The 15834-nt window shown below is 35.1% G+C and overlaps 1 protein-coding gene and 1 long non-coding RNA gene across 5 annotated transcripts; both read left to right on the forward strand.

Annotated features, from left to right (window-relative positions):
• Window positions 1-904: 904 nt before the first annotated feature.
• LOC108454058 (vacuolar-sorting receptor 1-like) lies at window positions 905-6083 on the forward strand. Of its 4 annotated transcripts, none has more exons than XM_017752365.2 (12): window positions 926-1789; window positions 2043-2735; window positions 3244-3332; window positions 3442-3511; window positions 3594-3677; window positions 4036-4112; window positions 4192-4273; window positions 4434-4516; window positions 4596-4662; window positions 5341-5469; window positions 5570-5676; window positions 5779-6083. In XM_017752365.2, exons 1-12 carry the CDS (start codon window positions 1495-1497, stop codon window positions 5866-5868), a joined length of 1866 nt encoding a protein of 621 aa, XP_017607854.1. In that variant the 5' UTR covers window positions 926-1494; the 3' UTR covers window positions 5869-6083. The 4 variants fall into 4 exon arrangements, 2 of the variants coding, with proteins under 2 accessions (XP_017607854.1, XP_017607853.1); XM_017752364.2 differs by having other exon boundaries at window positions 929-1789; window positions 5564-5676; XR_001866666.2 differs by lacking the exon at window positions 4596-4662 and having other exon boundaries at window positions 905-1789.
• A 567-nt stretch (window positions 6084-6650) lies between these two features.
• On the forward strand, window positions 6651-14298 carry LOC128290511 (uncharacterized). Its single transcript, XR_008280374.1, has 5 exons — window positions 6651-6754; window positions 7220-7310; window positions 9050-11670; window positions 13256-13339; window positions 14043-14298. It is a non-coding gene; the product is annotated as an uncharacterized LOC128290511 (long non-coding RNA).
• Window positions 14299-15834: the final 1536 nt, after the last annotated feature.

Consider the following 15834-nt stretch of genomic DNA (forward strand, 5'->3'; position numbering starts at 1 on the left):
TGTAGGTCAAGACTTTGTATTTATATAAACATGTTTGAGTTAATCTCTTTGTTCTTTAAGAATTTTTTGAACTTATCAAGAACTCGTTCTTGTGGCACTTTCAAACCGATCTTATCACTTTGTTAACTATCCCAAAGTATAACGATTATCCTTATACTTTTGGTTCTTATCTCAATGTACATAGGGGGTCAAGGTTCCATCCATTCCTAAATTTTTCGATTTTAAATAATTTTATAAAATTCGAGTCGTATTGATATATAATATTGGTTCATTTCTGGTTCATTTATATTTGAGAGTTACATAAAAAATTATCATTACTTTACTTTTTCTTTCAATTTCATTCAAATTTAGTGCAAATACTTATGTAGACAATCGGGTATATAAATCCTGAATTAATTCGTAATTGAGTTCACATCAAATATATAACTAAATTAAATATAAATTTAAAATATATAATTAAATATACAATTTTATGAAAGAAATATAATATATTTAATTGAATTTATGTGGGCTTGCATCCCTATCGAGCGAAACTCATCTCAGTCAGCGGGATTTACAAAATGAAGCAATTTAAGGAGGAAAATAGAAGGCAACACACGTGCAAAAACATATTTATGAATTATATTCTATTTTGCAGTTAAAGATTTTGGTTTATTAAAATCGAGGAAATCCACAGTGACAAGTCATATTCAGGGGCGAAATCAGGGGGAGGCATGACCCGGCCCCCCTAAAATGGGAAATTTTTATTTAGGTCCTTTAAATTTTTTAAAATTTTAAATTAATAAAAGTAAAATTTTATTTTAATTTCTAAAATTATAAAAATTTAATTTAATCCTTTAAAAATTATAAATATATAAACTATAATTTTCTTCTGCCCTCAAAATTTTTTTCTGAATTTGCACCTGGTCATATTCTTATTGAACAAAATGATGGTTAAAGAAAACCTTGATAATTGTTTATTTGGTGGGGTGGGGATAGATGAAATCTATCAGTTTAGCCCTGGAGTAAGCCAATTTTCAAATTTCAAGAAAGGGAATGAATAGTGTAAAAATGGAGATTGTGCTCTGTGGTGGATTGCAGTTTCAAATATCGAAAAATAAGTAAATAAGATCTATTATTAGGCTCATCTTAAAAATCCAAGCCCTTCATCAAATATTCAAATCTTTTTTATTTTTATCAGATCATCACGCAATTCAAATCGTAAATTATTTATGTTGGTAAACTAAGATAAATTGATATAATATAGCCAAAAGCCCAATCTATTTCTCAAACCTTGGATTTATCGCATCAGATTCTAAACTTCGATAAATCTTACAAACTTGTTCTTACGGACTCTTTGTTTTGTATTTTTGTTTGGTATACAAATGCAAAAGGAGAAATAGAAAAGAAAAATTCAGCTAAAAAAAGGGTAACTTTTATGCTAAGTAATAGATTCAAAGGTTCTTCATCTTGGGTTACTATCACAAAAGTTTCTTATTTTTGCGTGGAGGAAAGATGAGAGAAAAGTTTGGGGTTTTAATCTGCGTATGGATTATGTTATTGGGGAATTGTTTGGGGAGGTTCGTAGTGGAGGAGAACAGCTTGAAAGTGACATCACCTGGGTCAATCAAAGGAGTTTACGAATGCGCGATTGGGAATTTTGGGGTCCCTCAATATGGTGGAACCTTAGTTGGTACGGTTGTTTATCCTAAGGCAAACCAAGGGGCATGCAAGATCTTTGATGAGTTTGACATCTCCTTCAAATCAAAGCCTGGTGGACTCCCTACTTTTCTCCTTGTTAATCGTGGAGGTCTGCCAGTTTTTCCTTGTAAATTTTATCATTGATGATCCAATTTTGGAAATTATGATGGGTTATCATTACGTTCTATCTTTGTAAATGTGACACGTGATAATCTGAGTTTTGCATACTTAAATATGTTAGTAGTTGATAGTTGGCACTTGTTATATTTAGAATTGCCTACCGTGTTGATTTAAACTTGTTGGCCTTATTTTCCCTTGGTTTCGGTTTTTATCTTCTCAATTAGCTTTTTCTCTTCTGCCAGATTGTTTCTTCACCTTGAAGGCATGGAATGCTCAGAAAGCTGGAGCTGCTGCAATTCTTGTTGCTGACAACCAGGATGAGTCCTTGATTACCATGGATACCCCTGAAGAAAAGAATGCTAGTGCTGAGTACCTGCAGAACATCACCATTCCATCTGCCCTCATTAGCAAATCTCTGGGAGACAGTTTGAAGAACGCCATAACCTTTGGGGAAATGGTTAAAATCAGTCTGGACTGGACCGAATCTCTTCCGCATCCTGACGAGCGAGTTGAGTATGAGTTTTGGACAAATAGCAATGATGAGTGTGGACCAAAGTGTGACAGCCAGATGGAATTTGTCAAGAACTTCAAAGGAGCTGCTCAAGTACTCGAGCAGAAAGGGTACACACAGTTCATCCCACACTATATAACTTGGTATTGCCCTGAAGCTTTTCTTCTCAGCAAACAGTGCAAGTCACAGTGTATCAATCATGGGAGGTACTGTGCCCCAGATCCTGAGCAAGACTTCTCTAAAGGATATGATGGTAAAGATGTCGTGCTTCAAAATCTTCGCCAAGCTTGCTTTTTCAAAGTTGCTAATGAAAGTCGAAAGCCATGGCTTTGGTGGGATTATGTGACGGACTTTGCTCTCCGCTGCCCAATGAAAGAGAAGAAGTATACCAAAGACTGTGCAGATAAAGTTATCCAGTCTCTTGGTAGGTTAATGCTTTACACAATGTTTTTTTATTTTCTATGATTCAAAGAATGGGCTACACAATATTGATGCTTCTTAAATGTGTTAACAAGGTGCTAGTGTTATGTTTTGATTGATTTTATGGAGCATAAGAATACTGAAATGGTTTCCTTTTGTTTCGGATAAACAAGTAATTTCTTCTTCCTGTCTCATAGCATGTACATAATAAAATGTTTCCTTTTTACTCATCTTTTTATCTAGTATGCCAAAGTTAATGAAATTAGGTCATTGCTTTAACACTACTGAATTTATATGCATTTACATTTGCATCTACCTTATGTTTATTTATTACATATATTGTATAATTTGTGATTTTATTGGGATCTAGGAAAGCCAGAACACTGATATTTGCTGCTGGAAGTGTTGATTATTTAGTAATCTGTCAAGCATGGATAAAGCAAGGTTATATCTTTATATATCGCCAATGTACTTATGCTTAGTATGTTTGTCCTCTATTCTCGGCTTTATAGGTGTTGATCTCACTAAAATAGACAAATGCATTGGGGACACTGAGGCTGATGAGGAGAACCCAGTTCTTAAAGCTGAACAAGATGCACAGGTTAAGCTATTCTAAACTTTTATAAAAAAGTTAGAAAAAAAATTCAGGGCCTCTCTTTGTCATATTTTATCATTGAGGTTTTCATTTTATGCTGTAATTCTGGTTTCAGATTGGCAAGGGCTCTCGTGGAGATGTAACTATACTGCCAACTCTTGTAATAAATAATAGACAGTATAGAGGTTTGAATCTGAGCTTACTGTCACTACCAGCACTCAGCATGAATTACATTCTGTGACGCAAAGCTTTTTTTGATGCGTTTAGGGAAGTTGGACAAAGGAGCTGTTCTCAAGGCAATTTGTGCTGGCTTTCAAGAGACCACAGAACCAACGATATGTCTAAGTAAAGGTTATTATTATTGCACTCAATTTACAACCATTTTCTTCTAGTGGTCCTCCTTCGAAACATTTAAATTATCTGGTTTTCACCATTTTATTGCGTAGTGTACATGCTATGCGCTCCTTTATTTACCAATGAACGAAATGAAAGAGTTAAGTCAGCATTGTTGGGTATTAAAATAGTTCCAGAAACTTTCCTTTATAGGCTGCATACTTCTTGTCACCTGATGAGCTTCGGTAAAGTAATAGTTGTCTCTTTACATAGATTTTTCAATGCTCTTATAGTTAAACAATGATAAACTTGTATTTCTAGGTACAGGCTACAATAGAGGTGATATTCATTTCTTATTACAAATTGTCTTGAGCAGATATTGAAACTAATGAGTGCTTGGAAAACAATAGTGGGTGTTGGGAGGACAAGACTGCTAACATTACTGCATGCAGGGTATGTCACTTGCCTTGAATTTTTGTAGATTAAGTATATGTTCAATTCAACTTTTTCTGATGTCCCTTTTTATTTGTAGGATACCTTCCGAGGAAGAGTGTGTGAGTGCCCAATAGTTAATGGTGTGAAGTTTTCTGGAGATGGTTATACACATTGTGAAGGTCAATAATTTTCCTAAAAAGGAAGACAATGTTAATTTGTTGATGGAAATTATTTTTGGTTATGCTTAAGTCCTATATCAACAGTAAAATATAAATTAACATTTTGCAACTCATATGTGCTTAGTTCTTATACTACACTATCTGCTTTTCTAATTAACAGCTTCTGGGGCTTTACAATGTGAAATCAATAACGGGGGATGTTGGAGGGAAACTCAAGAAGGAAAGACGTACTCTGCTTGTCTTGTGAGTTCCTCTTTGTCTGTCTCCTCTCCTTCTCTCTTTCCTGTCTCTTAGTTGTTTGGTCCTGTAATGGATTGTTCAGGATGATCATTCGCATGGCTGCGAGTGCCCACCTGGATTCAAGGGTGATGGAGTCAACAGCTGTGAAGGTACTAGGATTTTCTCATGTTCAACACTACCAATAGACAACCCTGTAAATCTGTAGAATACATGTGAATTTTTTTTATCTTTAACTGCTACATATACTGTTAGATTCGTGTCTACTAATACTAGTGTGTCGATGTGTCCCTTTGGTTTCACATGGTCTTAATGACCTTTGAATAATAATTTCATCAGTGGAAGATTTCTCGTAGCAGAAATGTTTTCCTGAAAATCTGTCGAAAACATGGAATTGTAAGATGCTTAGCTGCTATTTCTACTGTTGACTTGTGTCAACTAACATGTTTGTTCCTTTCAGTTCCACATGGTTTTTTAGCCTGTGAGGAATTATTTTTCTGTGGAGTACATTTCTAGTGGCAGAAATGTTGGGTTGCTAGCCTTCTAAGGCCCTATTGAGTGTCAGTATGATAGTTTTAAATTGAGTTCTAAGCATCTAAAGTACTTTGATATGAATTTGGTAAGATCTTAAATAACTTCTAGAGGTTTCTGACTTAGGGAACTTCTGGTAGAAGCCGAGATCTTAGCGCTTTATATATTAGGAAAATAATGAGTGGAGGTGTTGTTGATATGTGAATAAAATATGAGTGCTCTACAAACCATCGTTATGATATTTTCCTTTCCACTAAGTTTAGTTGGTAAACCGATTCTTACATTTGACTGTCTCCCAGATGTCGATGAGTGCAAGGATAAGCTGGCCTGCCAATGTCCTGGGTGCAAATGCAAAAATACCTGGGGGAGCTATGAGTGCAGCTGTAGTGATGGGTCATTGTACATGCGAGAGCATGACATGTGCATCAGTGAGTATCTTCGGTGCTTCTGTGATAAATAGATGGGATTTTATGCCGTCAGAATGTTTGGGAATGTTTCAATTGACGTGTTCTATTTCAAAAGATGCAGGTAAGAATGGTAAAACAGAGGTAAGCTCGGGCTTCATTTGGGCAATAATTCTTGGATTGGTTGTTGCTGGAGCTGTAGGATATGCCATTTACAAATACAGAATCCGGGTAAGAGAGTTTTTGCATCTGATTTTCCTATGTATTCTAGTCTATGGGGAGAATATAATAAAAAATGGTGAAACTGAAGTTGATTAATTGTTGTTGATGCAGAGATACATGGATTCGGAGATTCGGGCTATAATGGCACAATACATGCCATTGGATAATCAACCTAGTAACATTCACCATCCCGATATCTAAAACTGTTGCAGGAAAGATGATGCACTCACGGATATTTTAGAAAGCCTGCCCTTCCATCATTTTATTGGGTTATTATTACTCGTAATATTTATTCAGTCATTTGCTCTATTTAAAATCCGGTTGGTGAACAAGTTGGTTTCTCTTTCACACTGTAAATCTAAGTTGTTAAGGGATGCAAACATGACATAATTCCAGAATCAGAGTTAAAATTTTAACTTCGCATGGCTTTAGAGCACTTTTTTCAGAGTCCAACTTGTTGAATTGATCCGCTCGATTCAACCGCCAGAAAAAAATAAAAAAATCATAAAAATAAAAGTATTTTAAAAAATCCGATTCAATTGGTTGGTATTTCTTTTTTATAGTTTAAAAATTGAATAATATAATAGCTCAATATAGACCTTAATCAGAACGGTGGTTTCGTGACTATGAATCAAAGTTAGAAAAATATTTAAAAATTACTTTTTGTGTTTATTTTGTTTAAATTTATATCTGCGAAATTTTCGTAATTTAATTTTATCATTTAGGTGTCCGATTAAATAAAAAGACTTAATCGCATAAAATAAAAAGACTTAATCGCATAAAATAAAAATTAAGTGGTAACTTGTATAAGGGCCGAATTATTAATAATTTTCTAATTTGGAGTCTTTATGATGGAATTATTCCATTAACATGATGTTGGACGGTAATGTACATATGCTATATAATATTATTATTATTTCATTAAGGGTAGTTAAGTAAAATAGTAATAAGTTAATATATATGTTAATATATCATAAAAAGATAAGCTATAATCACATTATTTTTCTTTTTTCTTGCACCGATTATAAACAAAAGAAAAAGAAAGAACAAGAGCTAGGTTCGGCCATCTTTCTCATCTTGATTCAAGGTTTGTTCTTAGTCGGTTTTTGATAATTTTTACGTTTTTGAGATCGTTGCTTTGAGTACTACAAAACCCAAGTTTTAATTTTTGATTTTGATGAATATTTTGAATTGTGCCATTGTTGATAGTTTGTGATTTTTGTTGTTTGATAATGAAAAATGAAAGATATGTTTTAGATTAACATGTTTTGTATTGGAGTTTTTGATGATTTTGAGTAATTAGAACTAAATTACAAAAATAATAAGTTGAGGGACTAAAATGTGAAATTAATAAAATATATGGGCTTGTATAAGTATGGGTACCATTCGGCATAATATGATTGCTTTGAAATTTTGTGTATTTTGTGTTTTGTGCAATAGGGACTAAATTGTAAAAATTGTAAATGTCAGGGGTAAAGTGGTAATTTTTCCATTTATGTGTTTCTAGACTAAATTGAATGAAAACATGTTTGAATAAGCTTAATTTGAATAGGTTTAGATCAAGAACCAAAGAAATCAGATTTGGACCGGGGAAAAATGAAAGTTGTCTACTAGCAGCCCTGTCCCGTTTTACGACGTCCGAGGTAAGTTTATAAGCAAATAAATGTCGTAAATTTTAAATATATGAGAATGTTTAATGCTGATTTGAATTTTATGAGTTTGTATAAATAATAGCCGAATGTGAAAATGATTGGGAATTATGTTTACGAATACGATTCGAACGAGATACGATGTCCGAAATCCCCGTATGAACCTTAGGAATAGCTAGGATATATATGTCATGACATAGGATTCCGATATATGTGTGCGAGTAAGACCATGACATCGATTTGTGAATCACAAATAACTTAAATTATCGGAATCATACAATGCCAACGTCCTAGACATATTACAAATAACTTAAATTATGGCATGTATAGGCTGGTTTTGGGGTTAGTTATCTTGGAAATGAATGTATATATTAGCCATGCGAAAATGGCTCAAATATCTTGCTTGGAATCGGTTATGTTTGATTATGGTTTGAGTTTATTTTAGCTAAGGTATTTTATGCTATAAATGAATGTTATTTGTAATATGTGCTTGGTTGTGTATTAAAGTTGATTAATGACTTGGATGTGGTATTAACATATTGACCGTAAAATATATACCTAGGTATATTCAAAGGTTTTGAATATGATATCTGTTAAGTTAAAGTATATGATCATTCGGTTGGTGTGCTTTAATAAGGTATAATTATGTAGTTTAACATTAAAGATCAAATAGTCATATTCAAATATGAGATAAATATGCTTTGATATCTTATTACTTTGTATGTAAGATTCATGTTTTGAGTAGGTATAAATGAGATGGTTATGACCAACTGTATATGTTTATATAGCTATATAAATGCATAATAAATTGACTTGACTTGTGGTTTAGCGCTTGTCCTTATTAATATTCTAGTATAATGTGATTTTGAAATATGCATGTATGTGATCCTAGGAAATATATATATATACGCATTATGGTCTTAAATTTGTAATTCGGTAAAGATAAAAAATGATTATATTTTGAGCTGTAAAGTGTGTAGCCTAGTTAGCTTTGTGGATGCTATATATATATGTACATTGTGTTTAATCTAAGCCCACGGTTGTAAAGGTAAACTGTGTTAACCGAATAGAGGAAAGGTGAATATGATTTTGTATAGGTCTTTAAGGGTACATTATTTTAACATTTCGGTTGACTTACTTGCGTGTTGAGCTAGAGGTTTTATAAATATATATATATACTCATGAATTATAAATATTGTAAATTGGTGAACAAATACTAATATGCAATATTTTATTGTATGAAAAGAAATGGCGTATATTTGGTTGCATAAGGTATGCGCATAACATTTGCATGGATATATAATATTTTACATTAGCATTGTTCAAAAGTCATATAAGTTAAGATATACATTTTTGATAAGTTAATGAATCGAAATATATACTTGATTAGAAGTTTAACGTCTAATGTTCATATGTTCTTGTTGGCATTATTGTATATAAAATTTTGGAATCATTTGTAATATTGAATTGAAGTATGATAAATTTTATTTTTACCAATTTTTATTAGATAACTAATAATGGAATTTGATCTGAGTTATATTTTGATAGGTAATACCTCGTAACCCTATTTCGACGATGGATGTGGGTTAGGGGTGTTACATTTTATTGGTATCAGAGTTACGATTTAGTCGGTTTTAGGACTAACGTAGCATGTGTGAGTTTAGCTATACATGCCATAATTATATACTGTGATGTGTGATGACTTTTGACATTTGAAATGTGTCTTCATATAGTAAATGGATCCCGACAGAGCTGTAGCTGATGATGTCGAGAGTGTAGCACCTGCTCCCGCACAAGGGACAGCACCGGTTGATTCTAGACCAATTTCGAGTAATCAAGAAAGTGAGGCTAAACAAGCCTTCTATCAAATGATGAATGACTGGTTTACTCAATATATTTGGACTAATCCAGATACACAACAACCTCCACCCCCGATTGATCCATATTCGATGCCTGCAGTACCTCAAGTAAGTGATCCGTTAAGATTGTATAAGGCACTTGTTGATAAAATCAGAAAACATGGGGTTGAAGAGTGTAAAGCTACAGATAATGATGATGCTGAGTGCGCTGAGTTTTGGCTTGATAATACTATCTGTGTGCTTGATGAGTTGTTCTGTACCCCAGATGAATGTTTGAAGTATGCCATATCTTTGCTTCGAGACACAGCATATCACTTGTGGAATACCCTAGTATCAGTGGTTCTGATAGAGCGGGTGACCTGGGAATTCTTTCAGACTGAGTTTCGTAAGAAATATATTAGCCAAAGATTTATTGATCAGAAGCGTAAAGAATTTCTGGAGCTGAAACAGGGTAGGATGACCGTAACAGAGTATGAGCAGAAATTCGTGAGACTCAGTCGATATGCCCGAGAGTGTGTTTCTACCGAAGCCATAATGTGTAAAAGGTTTGAAGCTGGACTGAATGAAGACATTAAATTGTTAGTTGGGATACTTGAGATAAAAGAGTTTGTGGTACTTGTTGAGTGAACCTGCAAAGCTGAGAAGCTCGGGAAAGAGAAAAAGAAAGCTGATTTTGAAGCAAGAGACTTGCGTAAGAGATCATTCAATAGGTCAGTCCAGTCGGCACCAAGGAAGTTTCGAGATGATTTTAGTTGTTCAAGAGCCACTTCGGGTTATTCTCGATGAGACCAGAACAGACCACCAGTGAGTTCGAGAGCTACCTTAGTAGTCAGTGTGGGTAATGTCAGATTAAATCAGCCCAAATGTAAACACTGTGGTAAACGACATCCCGACAGTTGCAGATTACATGATCGGGCCTGTTTTAAATATGGATCAACAGATCATTATATTCGAGATTGCCCAAGGTTAGCTGAAGAAAACCCAGTGCAGAACATGAGATCGGGTAATACTGCGGCTCGGGGTAGACCACCGAGAAATATGGGTAATGCGAGTGGCAGTCAGAGTGGAAATAAAAACACAACAGTTAGATGTAAGGCTCGTGCATCTGCTAGAGCCTATGCCATTCGTGTGCGAGAGAAGGCTTCACCCCTAGATATTATTACTGGTACATTCACTCTTTATGATACTAATGTAATTGCATTGATTGATCCTGGTTCTACTCATTCTTATGTGTGTGAGACATTAGTATTCAGGAAGACTCTACCTGTTAAGTCTACTGAGTTTGTGACTAGAGTGTCAAACCCCTTGGGTCGGTGTGTTATGGTTGACAAATTGTGTAAGAATTGTCCCTTGATAGTCCGAGATGTCTGCTTTCTGGCTAATTTGATGTTACTGCCATTTGATGAGTTCGGCATAATTCTGGGTATGGACTGGTTGACATTACATGAAGCTGTTGTGAACTGTAAGAGAAAGACAATTGATCTATGAAGTCAGAATGATGAGATTGTTCGGATTGAATCTAGTGATTTTAAGGTGTTACCAGCAGTGATTTCTTTGATATTAGCTCAGAAATATGTGAGAAAAGGCTGCAAGGCTTACTTTACATATGTGCTTGACAGTAAAGTGGCCGAAAGGAACATTGAATCAATACCTGTTGTATTTGAGTATCTAGATGTGTTTCTTGAAGAATTACTGGCTTTGCCACCAATACGGGAGGTAGATTTTGGTATTGAGTTAATGCCTGGAATGACTACGATATCCATAGCTTCGTACAGAATGGCACCAAGAGAATTAAAAGAACTGAAAGATCAGTTGTAGGAATTGACAGATCGAGGTTTCGCACGACCGAGTTTCTCTCTATGGGGTGCACCTGTGTTGTTTGTGGAAAAGAAAGACGGAACTATGAGAATGTGCATCGATTATAAACAGCTCAATAAGGTGACTATAAAGAATAAGTATCTGTTGCCACGGATTGGTGATCTGTTTGACCAGCTGGAAAGAGCTACAATATTTTCAAAGATAGATTTGAGATCGGGCTACTATCAGTTGCGAGTTAAAGAATTAAATGTACCAAAGGCTGCTTTCAGAACGAGATATGGACACTATGAGTTTCTGGTTATGCCATTTGGACTCACTAATGCACCTGCTGTTTTCATGGATTTTGATGAATTGGATCTTCAGACTGTATCTGGATCGGTTCGTGGTTGTGTTTATAGATGATATTTTGATCTACTCTCATGATGAAGCTGAACATGCTAAACATTTGAGACTTGTATTACAGACTTTGTGAGATAAGCAGTTGTATGTGAAATTTAGTAAATGTGAGTTTTGGTTAAATGAAGTCAGTTTTTTGGGTCATTTGGTATCAACATAGGGCATTCGAGTTGATCCGAGCAAAATTTCAGCTATACTTGATTGGAAACCTCCAAGGAAAGTTTCTGAAGTCCGAAGTGTAACACCCCTCACCCGGCCCCGACGTCAGAACAGGGTTCAAGGTGCTACCGAACACTTTTACACTATTTTAGGCTGTGGCATTCAAAAATTACCTTCACGGAATGCATCTGATGTGACAGCCTTAAAACGACCCTAGTCGGAATGTGGTTTCGGGATCACAAAACCGAGGCATAAAAATAATTTGATATTTATTTTGATGCCTATAATATGTGTTAACTCATGTGTGACATTTTTGATGCTTTAATTTAGAGTTATAAATGTGAATTTCACTAGAAAGGACCTAGTAGTAAACTTTAAAAGAATGAGGGGGGAAATGTGTGATGACTAGTTGATCATGCATGCAAAAATGAGGGGTTTGCATGTCAATTTCCCCTTTTATTAGCTAATGGCCGGCCATGACAAAGGAGGATGGGCAAAACATGTCATAGACATTGTTTGTTGTTGCATCATGGGTGAAAAAAAAATATAGATTAATGAGTATGGGTAATAAAGAATGAAAAAAAAGAGAGAAAAAAATGGTCTCATGCATGCCCATTTCCGTGAGTTGTGGAAAAAGAAAGAAGAAATTTTGTTCATCATTTTTCATTTCCTTTGGGCTGAAAATTCTAAGGAAGAAGGAAGGAATTCTTGTTTCATGTTGGTTTGGAAGAGGTTTAGGAGGAGGTTTGGCCATACTTGTACCTAGATTAAGGTAAGTTTGATGTTTTGCCATGAGATTCATGTATATTTTAGTAGTTAGCTTGAGTTCTAACTAGCCATGGTTCAAATCCTTACTATGTCATGGAGATGATATTCGGCTAAGGTGAGGTTGTGTTGATATCATTTGCATGCTAAAAGTGAAGCTTTGTAATGGTGCATGTGATGGTGGATTGATGATTATTGAATATTCTTTTAGCACTTTTGAGTGAGAGTTTGATAGATACCATGAGGTTAAACTTCATGACATTGTAAGCTTGTAAGTTGGATGATGAAGTTCATGCTTTGTGAAGGTAAATGGGGTAGAAGGAGCATTTGGCCATAATGAAAATATATGAGGTAGTCATAGTCATCCTTATGATTCGCCCTTGCACCTATATGTATATATGTTTGCACATGATGTATTGGCATGACATATATACTATTTCAAGGTATATATTTGCTTGTGATGATGTTTGGTTATGAAGTACATGAGAGATGTGTATTGAGCTACAATATGTAATGCGTTAGTTAGTAAAATGTATGCTGTTTTTGTGTGGTATTAAGTGTATAATTGGCCTCAACATGGACATGCATATTCGCCACATGAAGGGGGTTGGTGTGCATGCATTCGGTTAGAGGCAAGCATATTGATGCCTATTCTTGGCTTGGAAAATTCGCTAAGGAGAGTACTAACTAATGTGTTGAATTCGATTCGTGATTTCGTACACATGTGACTCTAATGTCTAATGTATATAAGGGCTAAGTACCTTGAGCTTCACTTTGATATTTGAATGAATTGTATTGAATTGTTTGTTGTGATTAAAAAATTGTGCATGACCATTGTGTATTTGAGCTAAAGGATGGCCATATGACCATTTAAACTCCTTGTCATATTCGGCCATAAGCTATCATAATGAGATTTTAATAAGTTAAATTTGTGTGAATTAGCTCAAGAGCTTAGAGGACCACAGTTGGATAAGGGAAAGGAAAAAGTGATCGAATAGCCGTCGAAATCGCTCGACAACATCCAAGGTAAGTCTTCGAGTAATGACCCTACTTGAATTATATTGAAATCATGCTCCTTGTGTGCGGCTATTGAGCCGAAATTGTAAAGGTTTGATAAATATTTTGTGTTTGAACCTTAGTAACGAAAATGAAATATGAATGTGTCGTGATTATTGATATATGTGTACATGAGCATTTGAATGATACCCGGGCTAAGTCTCGAAGGCATTTATGCTAGTGATTATATCCGGGCTAAGACCCGAAGGCATTTGTGCGAGTTGTTATATCCGGGTTAGGACCCGAAGGCAATTGTGCAAGTTACCAAATCCGGGTTAAGACCCGAAGGCAATTGTGCTTGTGGTTATATCCGGTTGAATCCCGAAGGTACGTGACTCGGAAATGAGCAATCTTGCTGTAAAAATTTCAGTTTATACACTTGTGAAAATTCCAGCAATGAGGTATGTTCAGTATGTGCTTGAATTAGTTGAGCCCTTACAAGTAAGTACTCGCTCGGTTGATAAGCGAGCTACCGGCCTTTAGCTAAGTTGTTCTTTTGTGTATAAACATAAGGGTTGGTAATGTGAAGTAAGTATGATTATGAGAATGTGTATTAATAAAGTGATTCATTTAGTTATGTAAATGTAATACTTTAGTCAAAGCTGATTTCATTATTTGAGACTTACTAAGCATTAAAATGCTTACCCCGTTGCTTTGGCTCTCTGTTTTATAGATTTTGCTCGTTAGCTATCGGATTCGGGATCATCGAAGTCGAAGTCATCCACACTATCAAAGCCCCCATTTTGGTACAATTTTGGTTGAACTTTGAAATGGCATGTATAGGACTACCCTTTTGTTGTAGGTCGTGTACCTTTCAGTTTTGTGTAAACTTGGATAGCCATGCGAAAATGGCTTATATACATTTTTAGCATAGTACTATAATCGTTTGTATGTTGATCATTATGAGGTATGGAATTGTTTTGAAACAATTAGCCATTGGAATGGTTAATCATGATCACACTTTGTGCTATGTATGCAAAAAGGGCCAATTGAATCATGGAAATCATGAAATAGGTAAAGCCTACCTTAAAGGTAGATGCTGACAGCAGCAGTGATGTGGATGTGAAAAATCACTAAAAATAGTAGGAATGGTATTAAATAGCGAATAAATTATGTAAATGAACCTTGATGAATCTACTTTCATATGGAAGAAACGAAAAGGTCATATGAGTTATATGTTAAGAGATATTAAAGTTCTCGTGAAACAGGGCCAGAACGGTTTCTAGATCCCCTGTTCCAACTTTGGAAATTCATTGTAAATTAACCAGAGATAATTAGGAGTCATGCCATATATGTATAGATTCCTCTCTGAGTCTAGTTTCTATAGAAACAAACGGCATCAGTATTGAAGCCCTTTACAGGGAGATATCCAATTCGTAATGCATGAGGGTCAGTGTAGTTGAAACCTGGATTAGGGGAGACTTTAACTAATAAACTGTACTAATTGGCCAGACAAAAAATTTTAGAAAAAAATATGTTGATGGACTTATGAGTCTAGTTTCAATTAAAATTTACGAAACTGGTTTTTGAGCTTTAAAACTCAAGATATGATTTTTAAGGCGATAGTGACGCAGTAACCAGCTAGTCTAGAAAAATTTTTTTTTAGGACTGTGAAAACAATTAAGTTAAGTCTGTGTGCACCTTGTGTTCGACTCCGGTAACGGACTCGGGTACGGGGTGTTACATCTGATTTCAATTTTCTTATTTTCGGGCCCATATCACACATATAAGTGGGTTCGGAGAGAAACCGAGACCCTTCAGTCACTTAAGAAATTTAGCATTTAATTACGTCACACGCCCGTGTGACATTAGACACGGCCGTGTTACCAAAACAGAATAGGGGTTTAAGTTGCAGGGAACACACGTCCTGAGAACACACCCGTATGGTGTGACCGTGTATCACACAAGGCCTAGACACACGCCCGTGTGTCTATCCATGTGGACACTTCTAAGCTATATGACAAGCCATTTGCCACCCTGAACAATCCTAAACACTCATACAATTATTCATACATTCAAAACTTTATAAACAATGAAATTATATCATATGATTACACATTATCATTATACATAACTCACACTCAGAAAAATGGAGTCCCCTATACATGCCTTAAACCTTAATTATTTACAATCCTTCTCACCTCACATGATAACTTGATAGTGTGGTGTTATCTCCGGCCCTTCCAACTCAAGCTATTGTACAGACCTATAAGAAATGGGAAAGAGTACGGGGAGTAAGCTTCAAAGCTTAGTAAGTTCATAAGAAAACAATTAGCAATTCATTAACAAGTTTTATCAATGTTTGCAATATAATCACAAATTCACTACAATCTGTCTTCCTAAGCAACAGTCACTTAATTATTTATAACTGGAGCTACAAAACTCCAAATCAAGTGCCGTTAATTTTCCCTGAAAATAGATTCATATATCTTCCATCCATAAAATTTTCAGAATTTTTGGTTTGG

This window comes from Gossypium arboreum, chromosome 3, assembly GCF_025698485.1.
Source record: "Gossypium arboreum isolate Shixiya-1 chromosome 3, ASM2569848v2, whole genome shotgun sequence".
In the NCBI taxonomy this organism is placed as follows: Eukaryota; Viridiplantae; Streptophyta; class Magnoliopsida; order Malvales; family Malvaceae; genus Gossypium; species Gossypium arboreum.